This window comes from Martes martes, assembly GCF_963455335.1.
Source record: "Martes martes genome assembly, chromosome: 1".
NCBI classification, from domain to species: domain Eukaryota; kingdom Metazoa; phylum Chordata; class Mammalia; order Carnivora; family Mustelidae; genus Martes; species Martes martes.
The window spans coordinates 117,330,970-117,343,580 of record NC_137888.1 but is presented as its reverse complement, the minus strand read 5'-3'; the positions used below and the strand labels follow the sequence as shown (position 1 = coordinate 117,343,580).

Here is a 12,611-nt window from a genome sequence, read left to right as displayed (position 1 = left end):
TGCTAAAGCCAGGGACTCTGTTCAGCTTATCTTCTCCTAGGAGGTTTCTTCTATGAATGGCAACAGAGCCCTTCCATTATACAGCTAAACTTGTGCTGGCTCTTCACTTTTTCCTAAATTAAATGACATTGTTATGGGGGTACATATGCAGGTGGTAAAACCATCAAAAAAAAAAAAAAAGTAGGGCTATATCTAGGTAGGTAGTAGGTTAGATCTAGGAAACACAGGGGAATACAACCAGGAGGGGACCTCAGAGCACATCCCTCTGGCAACGTTCCACAACCTGATAGGTGAGGACACATTTTACCACTGTTCTTGAAACTGTTCATACACACAGAAGACTGTGTAATATATTTCACAAAGAAAAAGTGTTAACTGAAAAAAGAAAATGTACAGAACTGGAAATAAACTACATTATATGAAGAAAGATTAGAAGGAATTCTCAAAACTTAAGTGTTGTGTGGTTAGGGTAATGAAATCGTAGGAGATTTTTTCCTTTATTTTCTCAAACTTTCTGTGAACTGTATAATTATACTGAATCCATAATATTATTTAAAAAGGAACAAAATAAACAGTTATTACTTATTCACAACACTCAGGCTGGGACCATGGTTACCTTTCTTGCTGCTGTAGTTCCAGCACCCAGCACTGTGTCTGGAATATAAGAGGGGCTCAAAAAATATTTGTTCTATCAGTGTTTTGTTAGAAAAGAAGGTAGATGTGACTGCAGTTTAGTCACCAGATTTCTAAATGTTGCTCAAAAAATACCATTCTTTTTAATGTTATGTGAATGTTCATAATTCATGGTTGGTTAAAGTTAATGATTTTATATATAAATACTATATATGTATTTACATCTTTAATTAACAAGGAACAAATGTCGGGAAGCTGTATTATATATAGTTATCATGCCTAGAGAAAGCTTTACCATCTGGCTTACTATCATAGCACATTCTTTTCAAATGTTCTTATGCCTCATAAACCTCTATACTGTTTTTATGCCTTATAAACCTAAATCTACTAAAGGACAGCAAACACCAGAATAACCAAACAAACCTTTAATACCATTATTCATTTTAACTGATTTTACAGCTAATAGTCTTTTCTAAACCACTAATATTGAAAATATTTCTAGAAAAGAAATGACACCCAGTTGAAATATTAAGGTTAGATAAAACAGGAAAGGTTAATGGGTTTCTTTAATAATTCCTAAAATGTCTATTTCTTAGTAGGCTTTTAATTCAATCCATTTTCTTTTAAACTCCCCTGTAATCACTGCAAGTCTAAGTAAAGAAAGAAATGTGTTTTGATTTTGAGATGCTTCAAAGTAAACGCTAACAGCAAAATGCTTTTTAAGTTACATTTTACTTAAGTCACTTTCACTACCTTCACTGACATCAAAATCCTTAATTTGAAATATACGTCCTAATGTCAATTCTGAAATTCCTCACTAATGCCAAGTATACATAATCCCATAGTAGTAATATCTGACATACATAGGTTTTAAACCTAATTTCCTTTTCAAATTAACATTATAGATTGATTGCTAGAATAAATGAAGATGCACTAATTAGATAGCCTGGAACTGGAAAAGACTGATGTAAAATTAAAAACTATAGACTAGTGTTTCTCAAACTTTAACGTACATATGAACACATGGGGATCTTATTAAAATACAGATCTGGTCCTCTAAGTTGGGCGTTGGGGGCTGAGACTCTGAACTTCTATCAAGTTCTCCAGCAACGGTGATGCTACGAGTCTTCAGACAACAAATAGTCTTCAACAAATAAAACTCTTAAGATATTTAAAGTGATTTGATGTATGTGTACACTGTAAAAGAATTCCCATATCTAGTTAATTTAGACCACACTTTTAAAGTAAGCAAGGCAACAGACCAGAGGACTGCAAAGCATGGCCTTTGGGGAAAATCTGGCCTCTGTTTTTATAAATAGTATTTCGTTGGAACACAGCCATGCCCAGTCCAACATATTATCTATGGCCACTTTCATACTATAAAGGCAAAGCTGAGTAGTTTCAACAGAGACCTGTGTGTAATATTTATTATCTGGCCCTTTACAGAAAATGTTCGCTGACCTCTGTTATAGATAACACCCAAAATATATGATACAACATGGGAAGAGTAAAGTAGATGTGTCAAAGTCATTCATGATTTTCTGGGATTATATCCTTTCCTTTAGATTCTCCAGTTCTGTATACCAAATGACCTCTTTTATTTGCACAGAAACAAGATTACAGGTGTTTACTTGCCATGTGACTTCCTGCTGCACAAGATAACTGTCCCATTTTTTATCAAATAAGAAATGTTGATCAAGAGACTCAGAAACCAGGGGCACCTGGCTGGCTCAGTTCCTGGATCTTGGGGATGTAAGTTCGAGCCTCCATGCAGGGTAGAGAGATTACTTAATAAATAAAATCTTTAAAAAAAGAGAGAGATTAAGAAACCAATTCATAAAGAATAAAAAGACCTGACAATATTAATAATTACAGGTCGTCCTGATTTACTGATCACCATAGCCAGTTATCCCGTTACTTACTCTCGTTAAATCCATGCCCAGCTTCAGCTGTGACAAGAGATGCAGGATGACACTACGTTGCTCTTCCACAGCTCCTAGGTCATCCTCCTTGTTGTCACACGTATCCTCTACCTCATCATCTGCACTGATTTCTTCAGGTTCCTTCAAGTCAAACAAAGCAAAAGTCTAGTGTTATAAGGGCTTATTAATATCCATTAAGAATAAAAGTTTCTTTCCTCTCAGTTTCTTTGTGCAAGAAGACTCTTGTGTTTTCTTTATTTTCAATACAGAAATTGGATTAAACAGCAAGCTTTGCAAACAACAGATAGGACAGATTTCGTTGCTAAATAAAGGACAGATTTCACAGCCACCTTAAATAAAAGAAGAAGAAAAGTATAAACAGCAGACTTGAAGACATTTATACTGGGCCTAAGTGAATCTGGATATGAGCAAAAAATCTTTCTAAAAATATTACTTCCATCAGTTGGCCATGAAACAGATTTCCTTCAATGAGTCCACTATCATTGACACTGAACATACTGTGGTTTTGCCATAAAAATAATAAATAAAATACATATATTTTGTAAACATGGGATTTTTCAAAAAGAGTGAAGTGTCTCATCTGAATCTCAGACTTTGAGGACTGGCCACCTGTTTGGGGACACCATGAACACCTGTAATTTAAGCTGAAGATGCTTTGGGAATAAAAGATTTGCCATCCCCCCCTTAAAATATTTTACTTATTTATTTCAGAGAGAGAGAGAGAGAGAGAGCACGAGTCACGGAGGAGCAGAGGGAGAGGGACAAACAGACTGTCCGCTGAGCAGGGAGCCCGATGCGGTGCTCAATCCCAGGACTCTGGGATCATGACCTGAGCCGAAGGCAGACGCTTAACCAATTAAGCCACCCCGGTGCCCCAATATCTGCCCCTTTTAAAAACTTAAACTAGGGACACCTGGGTGGCTCAGTTGGTTAAGCAGCTGCCTGTGGCTCAGGTCATGATCTCAGAGTCCTTGGATATAGCCCCGAATCAGGCCGGGGAGCCTGCTTCTCCCTCTGCCTCCCACTCTCCCTACTTGGGTTCATTCTCTCTGACAAATAAATAAATAAAGTCTTAAAAAAAAAAAAGCTAAAATTACACAAGTAAAATTTGTAAAAGTGACTGTACATGTCAAGTCTAACTACTATAATCTATATTTTGATATTCACTCATTCCTGGAGATGTCTGGAAGAAACCGCAGGGTTGAAGAGAATTCTGGGTGCAGGTATGGAAACCCTACGCTTGCTTATGCCATCTTCTTTTTTTTTTTTTTTAAGATTTTATTTATTTATTTGACAGACAGAAATCACAAGTAGGCAGAGAGGCAGGCAGAGAGAGAGAGGAGGAAGCAGGCTCCCTGCTGAGCAGAGAGCCCGATGCGGGGCTCGATCCCAGGACCCTGAGATCATGACCTAAGCCGAAGGCAGAGGTTTTAACCCACTGAGCCACCCAGGCGCCCCTGCTTATGCCATCTTAATAGGTTCTCTGCACAGCTCTTTAATTAATCAATAAAACAACTTCTTGAAAAAGTGAAAGTGTTTAACCGTCATTTCAACAGTGTCTTAGTTCCAGATAATTGGTTAAGAGAAATTTCTTGTTTCTACTTAAATAATTTTAAGTAACAGTTTCAAATTCCAAGATTCTGTAGAATCTTAGATTCACCTCTCATATGTATGTGTTGGGGGGTGGTGTCCTACCTGTCAGTGGTACCTCTTTTTTAACCTCTATGCAAGACAGCATTATTACAGTATACTTGGGATTTTAAAAAGGAAATGATTTTGATAATGTCTCTTTGATTTTCTCTGCACACAATTAAATTCTATCAAATAAGAAGCCCATCTGTTCTCTGCAGCTAGGCAAAAACTATTCCTAATCAGGCATAAAATCAAGAATGTAATGTTCTCAAATATTAAAAATATTAAAAACAAAATATGAAACACATTAAAAGTGATGTGTTCCTGCTCATTCTTTTGTCTTTTTCTCCCTTCCGTTTTACCAAGGAAACTGCTATGCTCAAATTCTCATAATTTAATTAATGGTCTAGCTCATTTCCTCATGTTAAGACCATACAGACAACTACTGTTTATATATTTCAGAATTACTTCTGTTTTTACAACCTGAAGGAGAGATCCCAAAGGCTTTCTAAATCCCCCTTTTCAAAGGCTAGGAAGTCTGTCAAGAAGTACTTCCTGTTGCCTACTCTAAATCAGTTGTGTAATATAGTCTAATAAAGTTTAAGTGTACTTGTGACTGTTTATTCACTATACAATGGGGAAAAGTTGATCATCCTCCTCTCTACATACGGATACCAAATATAATAATTACTCATTTGAGAAATGTTGAGAAAAGCCCTATTAGGTCTTGATTAAATAATGTTCTCTAACTCTCTAACCCTCTGAAGAGATACTATTACATATGGAGTCAGAACTTGGGACACAGATTAGTAATGCAAATATAACCTTAACATTACTACTTAATACAAAGTTTACTTTGTACTTTGGAACTTCCTCTAATGAAAATAATATTAAAGAAATAAAACATAGGGGGAGCCTGGGTGGCTCAGCTGGTTGGGCAGCTGCTTTCGGCTCAGGTCATGGTTCCAGGGTCCTAGGATGGAGCTCCCCATCAGGTTCCCTGCTTAGCAGAGAGCCTGCTTCTCTCTCTCCTTCTGCCTGCCGTTCTGCGTACTTGTGCTCTCTCTCTGTCAGACAAATAAATAAAATCTTAAAAAAAAAAAGAAAATATAATCTGATAGAAAAAATATTTAAGAGTACAGTTCTTGTTTTTTTATAAAAAGTCTTATTGTTTATTGGAATAGAAAAAAGAGGAATTCTATTAATTAATTACTGATTCTAAATCTTGGTGTAAACAGAAGAACTTGGAAGCTCTCCTTTCTTACCAAAATGTCTCTTCTTAGAGGTCATCATCCCTTTCCTAAAGAAAAGCTTAAGGTAAAAGCATTACCAAAATTCAAATGAACATGCATGAATGTTTAATAGCCCTACAAACCCAGAATGGTTAGCAGACAGTGGCAAGAGCTGCTGAGTTGCTGAGAATTTATAATATATGGACACTGCATGGCAAAGCAAAACCCCAGTATTCCACCAAATTCATACTAACCTCATCTTTATCCTTCTAATTTTTGACTTGGGCACAAAGGAACTGTGGGCTTCGTTCTAGCCTTACTAGGATTTACTTTTTCCATCACCTGGCAACAAAATCTCCCGTACTAGATATCTGTCTCCAGCTTGCATTAACACTCATATTTCAAGAAGACATGTGTGATATTTTTAGAAAATCCAGGTCTATTCTGATATGCTTGAGTAGAGTGTAGTGTTTTTGTAATTAAAAATAGTATCTGTGCATTTATTTCTTTCTACTTACACTCAGTGATATATCTGGTCTACTCACTATTTCAAGATTTGGAGGGCGCCTGGGTGGCTCATTCAGTTAAGTGTCTGCCTTCGGCTCAGGTCACGATCCCAGGAGTTCTGGGATCAAGTCCCGCATGGGGCTCTCTGCTCTGCCGGAAATCTGCATCTCCCTCTGACACTCCCCACCTCATACTTTCCCTCTCAAATAAATAAGTAAATAATTTGGAAATATAACAATGTTCTCCTTCCCATCTCTGTGTCCCACTTTTAACTTACATCTCTCTAACCCCCAACATCCTTTGTATTCTCATTGAGAAGAGTGAAGATATTCGAGTGTATAACTTACAGTTTGTAACTTTCACTTGAAAATTGCATCTCTTAACCTGATCGCTCTCCAAAACTTTGGTTTCATGATTTTTTTTTTTAAAGATTTTATTTATTTATTTGACAGATGGAGATCACAAGTAGGCAGAGAGGCAGGCAGAGAGAGAGAGAGAGGAAGAGAAGCAGGCTTCCTGCTGAGCAGAGAGCCCGATACGGGGCTCGATCCCAGGACCCTGGGATCATGACCTGAGCCGAAAGCAGAGGCTTTAACCCACTGAGCCACCCAGGCACCCCAGTTTCATAATTTCTAATTGCCTTTTTTTTTTTTTTAAGATTTTATTTATTTATTTGAGAGAGAGAGAGAGATCACAAGTAGGCAGAGAGGCAGGCAGAGAGAGAGGGGGAAGCAGGGTCCCCACTGAGCAGAGAGCCCGACGCGGGGCTCGATCCCAGGACCCCGGGACGAAGACCTGAGCTGAAGGCAGAGGCTTTAACCCACTGAATACTCCTCTTCTCTTCAAATCCTGTCTTCTTTCAAAGGCTGATTCCAATTCCACTTTCTCTCCAAAGCATTCCTCTTCCACTCTACTCAATACATCTTTCTTTCTTTCTCTGAATGCCATACCCCAAAAGCCTAAACCATGTCAATTAAGATGAAAAAAAAAAAAAAAAACTACTTCATGTTATCCTCTCATTGTCTCCATGTATATGTAATTGTGACTCCAGGCAGATTATTAAGTCTCTCTAGTGAAAGAACTATGTCTTCAATTTTTTGTGTCTCCTCTAATTCCTAACATTGGATTTCTCATACACTGGACACCTTAATAAATACTGTTTGACTCTAGAAATAAGCTGGTCAAAAAGTTACAGGGGAAAAAAAAAGCATTTCATATTTTTTTTTCTTCTCTCCTACCCATACTGCTGCCATTGTCTGCCTCATTAAGCCAAGGTCTTGGCCAGTTTTGGAAGTCTCTGTGTCACGTACTTCTTCTTCTTTTCCTTCCTTCTTTCTTTCTTTTCTTTTCTTTTTTTTTTTTTTAAGATTTATTTATTTATCTGGGGGGTGGAGAGGGAGAGAGAAAATCTCAAGTAGACTCCCGGCTAAGCACAAAGCCCAGCAGGGGACTTGATCTCATGACTCTGAGATCATGACCTGAGATGAAATCGAGAGTCAGATGTCCAACTGACGAAGTCATACAGGCGCCTCCATGTACTTTTAAGAAGTAATTTGTTAATGGGACACTTGGGTGGCTTAGTAGGTTAAGTATCTGCCTTAGGCTCAGGTCATGATCCCAGAGTCCTGGGATCAAGCCCCGGACTGGGCTTCCTGCTCAGTGGGGAGTCTGACAGTCCCTCTCTCTCTGCCCCTCCCCCTGCTTATGTGTGTGTTCTCTCTCAAATAAATAAAACCTTAAAAAAAAAAAAAAAAGAAGTAATCTGCTAATATATAAATAACCATAAGCTGTGCATTATTACTCTTGACTCAGTAATTCTACTTGGGACTATAACCTAAAGAAATAATCCAAATTAAGAGGGAAAAAAAAAAAACAGTAAACAAGATGACATAGTGTTATTTATAGTAACATAAAATTACAAAAAGCCTTACTTCAACATTTAAAGTTTTAATTATATGGGCCAGACATAATGCTTATAAGAAGTATCGAGTAAAAAGAGCTTAAAATAAAACTATCTATGTAATTATGATTATCATTAAAAAATAACACAAAAGGCAAAAGATCAATATGAATTTTTACAGTGGTGGAACTATGGCTAGAATAAGACATTCTTTAGCTTCTGAGAAATGTGGAATAAATAATAATAATAATAATAAATAATAAATAATACTACTACTGAGACCATGCTAACTGGGGTAACACTAAAAAAAAAAATGGTTTGGGAAAGAGCTTAAAACCAAAAGGACTTAATAGTAAATTTTTAAACTTGTAAATTTAATAGTAAGCATCTAATAATGTTAAGATTTAAGAAGAAATGTAAGAGAGAAATACTATGCAAATAATCTTATTAGATAAGTTAACTCTCTAGAAAAATAAAAATACGCGAATTGCAACTTTTAAATACAGTTTTATCAAGCAAAAGTGAGCCCAAACTAAAAAAAGGCACATAATTTAACCTGCAAAATACAACATGTACAAGTATTATACAACAGGTCTCTTCTAAAACAAGTACTGTTTAAATTAGAAAAACAATGTCTAGAGTCTCAAGAATGTCGTGCTGGTGTTAGGATGACTAGCATGCCCTGACAATGAAAAGAGAACTGAACCTTTTTAGTGAGTCCTAGTTTTTACATCAAAACCGTATTTTCACATTACCTTACCCTTGCTAATGGTCCAGATTCTTCAACACACTGCTCTTCGGGGACTGCCACTGGTTTACTTTGCTCAGTTGCAAAAGGCTGGTCAGCTCCATTTTTATAGTGGTTTGATAAAGGTATCTTTGGTTCTAACCACTCGATTGTCGTTCCTGATGAAGTAAGAGAAAACTTTCGCTGAAACTTGCTCATAATCTGGAAAGTTCAGCAGATGTGGATTTTATTAAACAATTTTGTTTTGAGCCCACAAGACTAAAAGCAATTCAACCTGCTAAGAGACTCTGCAAAGCAGCCACTTGTATCTCATTAGCATGAGCACCATGATTGGGTATTTTACAACACAGCAACTTGCAACTTGAAATCAGATACCTTTAAAAAAAATCAACCCTGAATGGGACTGAACGTCTTCTGGGAAATCTGTAAATCATAATGTATTCCTGCCCTGAATAGCTGATTTGCTACCCTTTCTGTAAAAAACACTGTCCCTCTCCCTAATGATCAAAAAATATGCAATTAGGCTTTAGGGAGTCAGAATTATAGAAGGAGCCTGGGATTTTGAAACAGTAAAATCTTCATTTTGGGACCGAATCTTATACTCAGTAGCAATTTTCTAACAATTTAAGATGGTTACCTTGATCTAACATAAGTATTGCAAATACAAGTCCCTTCCTCTTGTTTTTTAATCCAATAAAGAAGGTCCATATACTTTTAAACTGAAAGGCTTTTCTACTGAATAAATAATAGCTGACCTAGTGAAAGAAGTGGTCACATTTAGAGACCTGTCATCTTCTCAGTTAATGACTCAAATGTCTCTTATTACCCTCAACTAGTTTAACAAAGTGGATTCTATGCCTAATCAATAATGGAAAATGTTCCATTTGATTTCAGAGGCTGATCTAGGTTTCACAGAAGCTTGATTATTACAGTGCTACAATAAGGGATGCTCAGACTACTACAGCAAAAATTACAAAGAGTAGGAAATTTACTCGGTCTATACTGAAATGCCAGACTTCAGTGCAGGAGTAAATTACTAAGCACTACCAGGCTACCACAGCCTCCTGCCTTGCCACTCAGGCCAGTCACTCAGGGAATGCCCTGGGGAGGTTCCAGAGGCCAGTTTCAAAATTCGAAAGAAATGAAAATGTTTTGCTCCTACCTTAAAATGTTTACTCTTACGAGATCTGTTTTTCCAGTCTCAATTGACTGGAAACCACAACACTCTTTATCAAACCAATCATCTGGTCTCTCAGGACCCCTCTAAATCAATGATCCTTGGATGACATACATTAAGACCTTATGGGACCGAACACTAATTTAAACTTAGATTTCATTTCTTGTGTCATCTCAAAATTTCAGTGAAAAGGTAATTCAGTTTTTCTTTTCACAGTTATATTTTTATTCTCAAGTGACTGACAAATAAATTTCCAAAGATCTAATTTGGAAAATGACCATTTATGTAAGAAACACCAGTACTGGTTAATCAATTCCACCAAATATCCATGCTCCAAAACTTAGTAATGAGGGAGAACAACTTTTACTTTAAACACTTCTATAAAGTTTAAGTCTGTTTCATTTTTTAACTAAAAAATGCAAATTTATATTGTACATGCTTCACTAATCATGGAGCAATCATTTAAAAATATAATTGTGTATTAAGCTACACAAATGAAATTTCTAAGAATTAAAACAATTATACACACTTAATCAAGTATTAAGCATCTAGTATCTAGCACTGTGCTAGCTGATGTGCTTTATAAAAATTAAGTAGCATCAACTGAAAACAAACTATAATTTTCCTGACATCATTATTATGAACACTAGAATTAAACCAAATTTCACAGCTCAAGGTAACTTATCCAATGTTCAACATAGGAAAAGAGTTAAGTAAACCAAAGAACTATCCCTACAAAGGGATATAATGCAGCCAACAAAAACTATATTTATCAAAAGCAGGATAATTGGAAAATATGGGAAAATATTTGGAAAATATTCTTTATATTGGAAAATATTCTTGATATTATGTTATTGGAAATTGGAATTGTTCAATTGGAAACTGGAATTGGAAAATTTCCAAATTGGAAAATATTAGAAAATATTCTTGATATTGGAAATTGGAAAATTGGAAATTGGAATTTATTCTTGATTGGAAATTGGAAAATATTCTTGATATTACGTTAAAAAGTATAAGATAGGATACCTGGGTGGCTCAGTGGATTAAAGCCTCTGCCTTCAGCTCAGGTCATGATCTCAGGGTCCTGGGATCGAGCCCCACATCGGGCTCTCTGCTCAGCAGGGAGCCTGCTTCCCTTCCTCTCTCTCTGCCTGCCTCTGCCTACTTGTGATCTCTGTCAAATAAATAAAATCTTTAAAAAAAAAAGTATAAGATAAAAATGTATATTTTCTAGTAACTATGGGGTAAAACAAACAAAAACTAAGAAGGAAAGAAAATCTGGTGGGGTATGTGTTAATACTAACAGTGGCAATTTCTGGTTGGTAGGACAGTGCACAGTTTCTTTCTTTTTTCAATTGTATAATAGTTCCTAAATTTTTTATGAGTGTGTGTTGCTTTAGTTTTTTAAGTAGGCTCCATGCCCAGGTGGAGCCCAGCATGGGGCTTGAACTAACAACCCTGAGATTAAGACAGGAGCTGAAATCAAAGGTCAGACACTTAACCAGCTCAGCTACCCAGGCAGCCCAGGTGTATGTTTTTATGCTAGTCCATCTCCTCTGAACACCCTTTCCTCTCTCTCTACCCCTAAACTTTTTGCAGCTTTTCGAGGCCTTTCCCAGACCTTTTTCAGAAGTATTGGTCCATTCATATATTCTCTCAAAGTATTTTGTTCCCATTGTAAACACCACTTTCCATACAGTTAACTATTTACATGTTCATTCCAAAGTAGACTATGAGTTCCTTACGGGAAACATACATAGCTTACTAGTCTATACCTACAACTGACATTAAACATAGTTTATTAGCTTGAAATATTGATTTAGGTAGGCATACATGAGGATAGAAGCCATATTTTATCAACTCAGATCTGACTGTGGTAGGGGTGCCTGGGTGGCTCAGTCCACTGAGGGTCCAACTCTTGCTTTTGGCTCAGATCAGGATCTCAGGGTCGTGAGATCAAGCCCCACGAGTCTGCTTGGGATTCTTTCCACCTCCCTCACTGCTTGCACAAGTGCACACACGCTCTAAAATCAATCAATAAAATCTTAAAAAAAAAAAAAAGATCTGACTATGATAAACTTTTTCCTGGGCAGAGGCTCAGTATCATTCTAAAAATTCTTTCACAAGGGGAGTTAATTGGGTAAGAGAACAATGAATTGTTGTGAACTATTAAAACAATGGGGATGGGGATGCCTGGGTGGCTCAGTTTGTTAAACGGTTGCTTTTGGCTCAGGTCGTGATCCCAGAGTCCTGGGATTGAGTCCTACATCTGGCTCCTGGCTCAGGAGAGAGAGCTTGCTTCTCCCTCCCACTCTGTCTACTGCTCTCCGTGCTTGTACTCTCCCTCTCTGTTAAATGAATAAATAAAACCTTTAAAAAAATTCTTAAAAAACAAAAAACAACGGGGATGGGAGAATCGAGGAGATGTTAATATTAAAGGGTACAAACTTGCAAGTAGAAGATGAACAAATTCTGGAAATCTAATGCACACCGTTGTGATATAGTTAACAATACTGTAATATATACTCTAAAGTTGCTAAGAGACTAGATCCTAATATTCTTGCCACAAAAAAGTGGTAATTATGTGATAAGATTGAGGCGTTAGCTTTGGTAATCATGTTGCAACATGTATATGTATGAAATCAACAGGCTGTACAACTTCAACTTACACAATATTGTGTCAATTGTATCTCAATAAAGAAAAACATGAGTTTATTCATCTCATTAAAAAGAAAAACTCATATTTTGTCCTCAGATGCAGTAACTTTATTTTCCCCAGTAGATTATTTTCAACGAATCTAAGTGCTCTCAAATATTATCTATATACCTTATTTTTCAA

At 36.6% G+C, this 12,611-nt stretch overlaps 1 protein-coding gene across 1 annotated transcript in view; it reads right to left on the bottom strand.

Annotated features, from left to right (window-relative positions):
* OSBPL11 (oxysterol binding protein like 11) overlaps positions 1 to 12,611 on the bottom strand; it is a 96,853-nt gene that overhangs the window by 30,671 nt on the left and 53,571 nt on the right. The window contains exons 7-8 of the mRNA XM_080796263.1: positions 8,608 to 8,753; positions 2,556 to 2,696 (exon numbers count right to left, since the gene is read on the bottom strand). Coding sequence (XP_080652389.1) covers positions 2,556 to 2,696; positions 8,608 to 8,753 — 287 coding nt within the window. The remainder of the gene's footprint in view (positions 1 to 2,555; positions 2,697 to 8,607; positions 8,754 to 12,611) is intronic.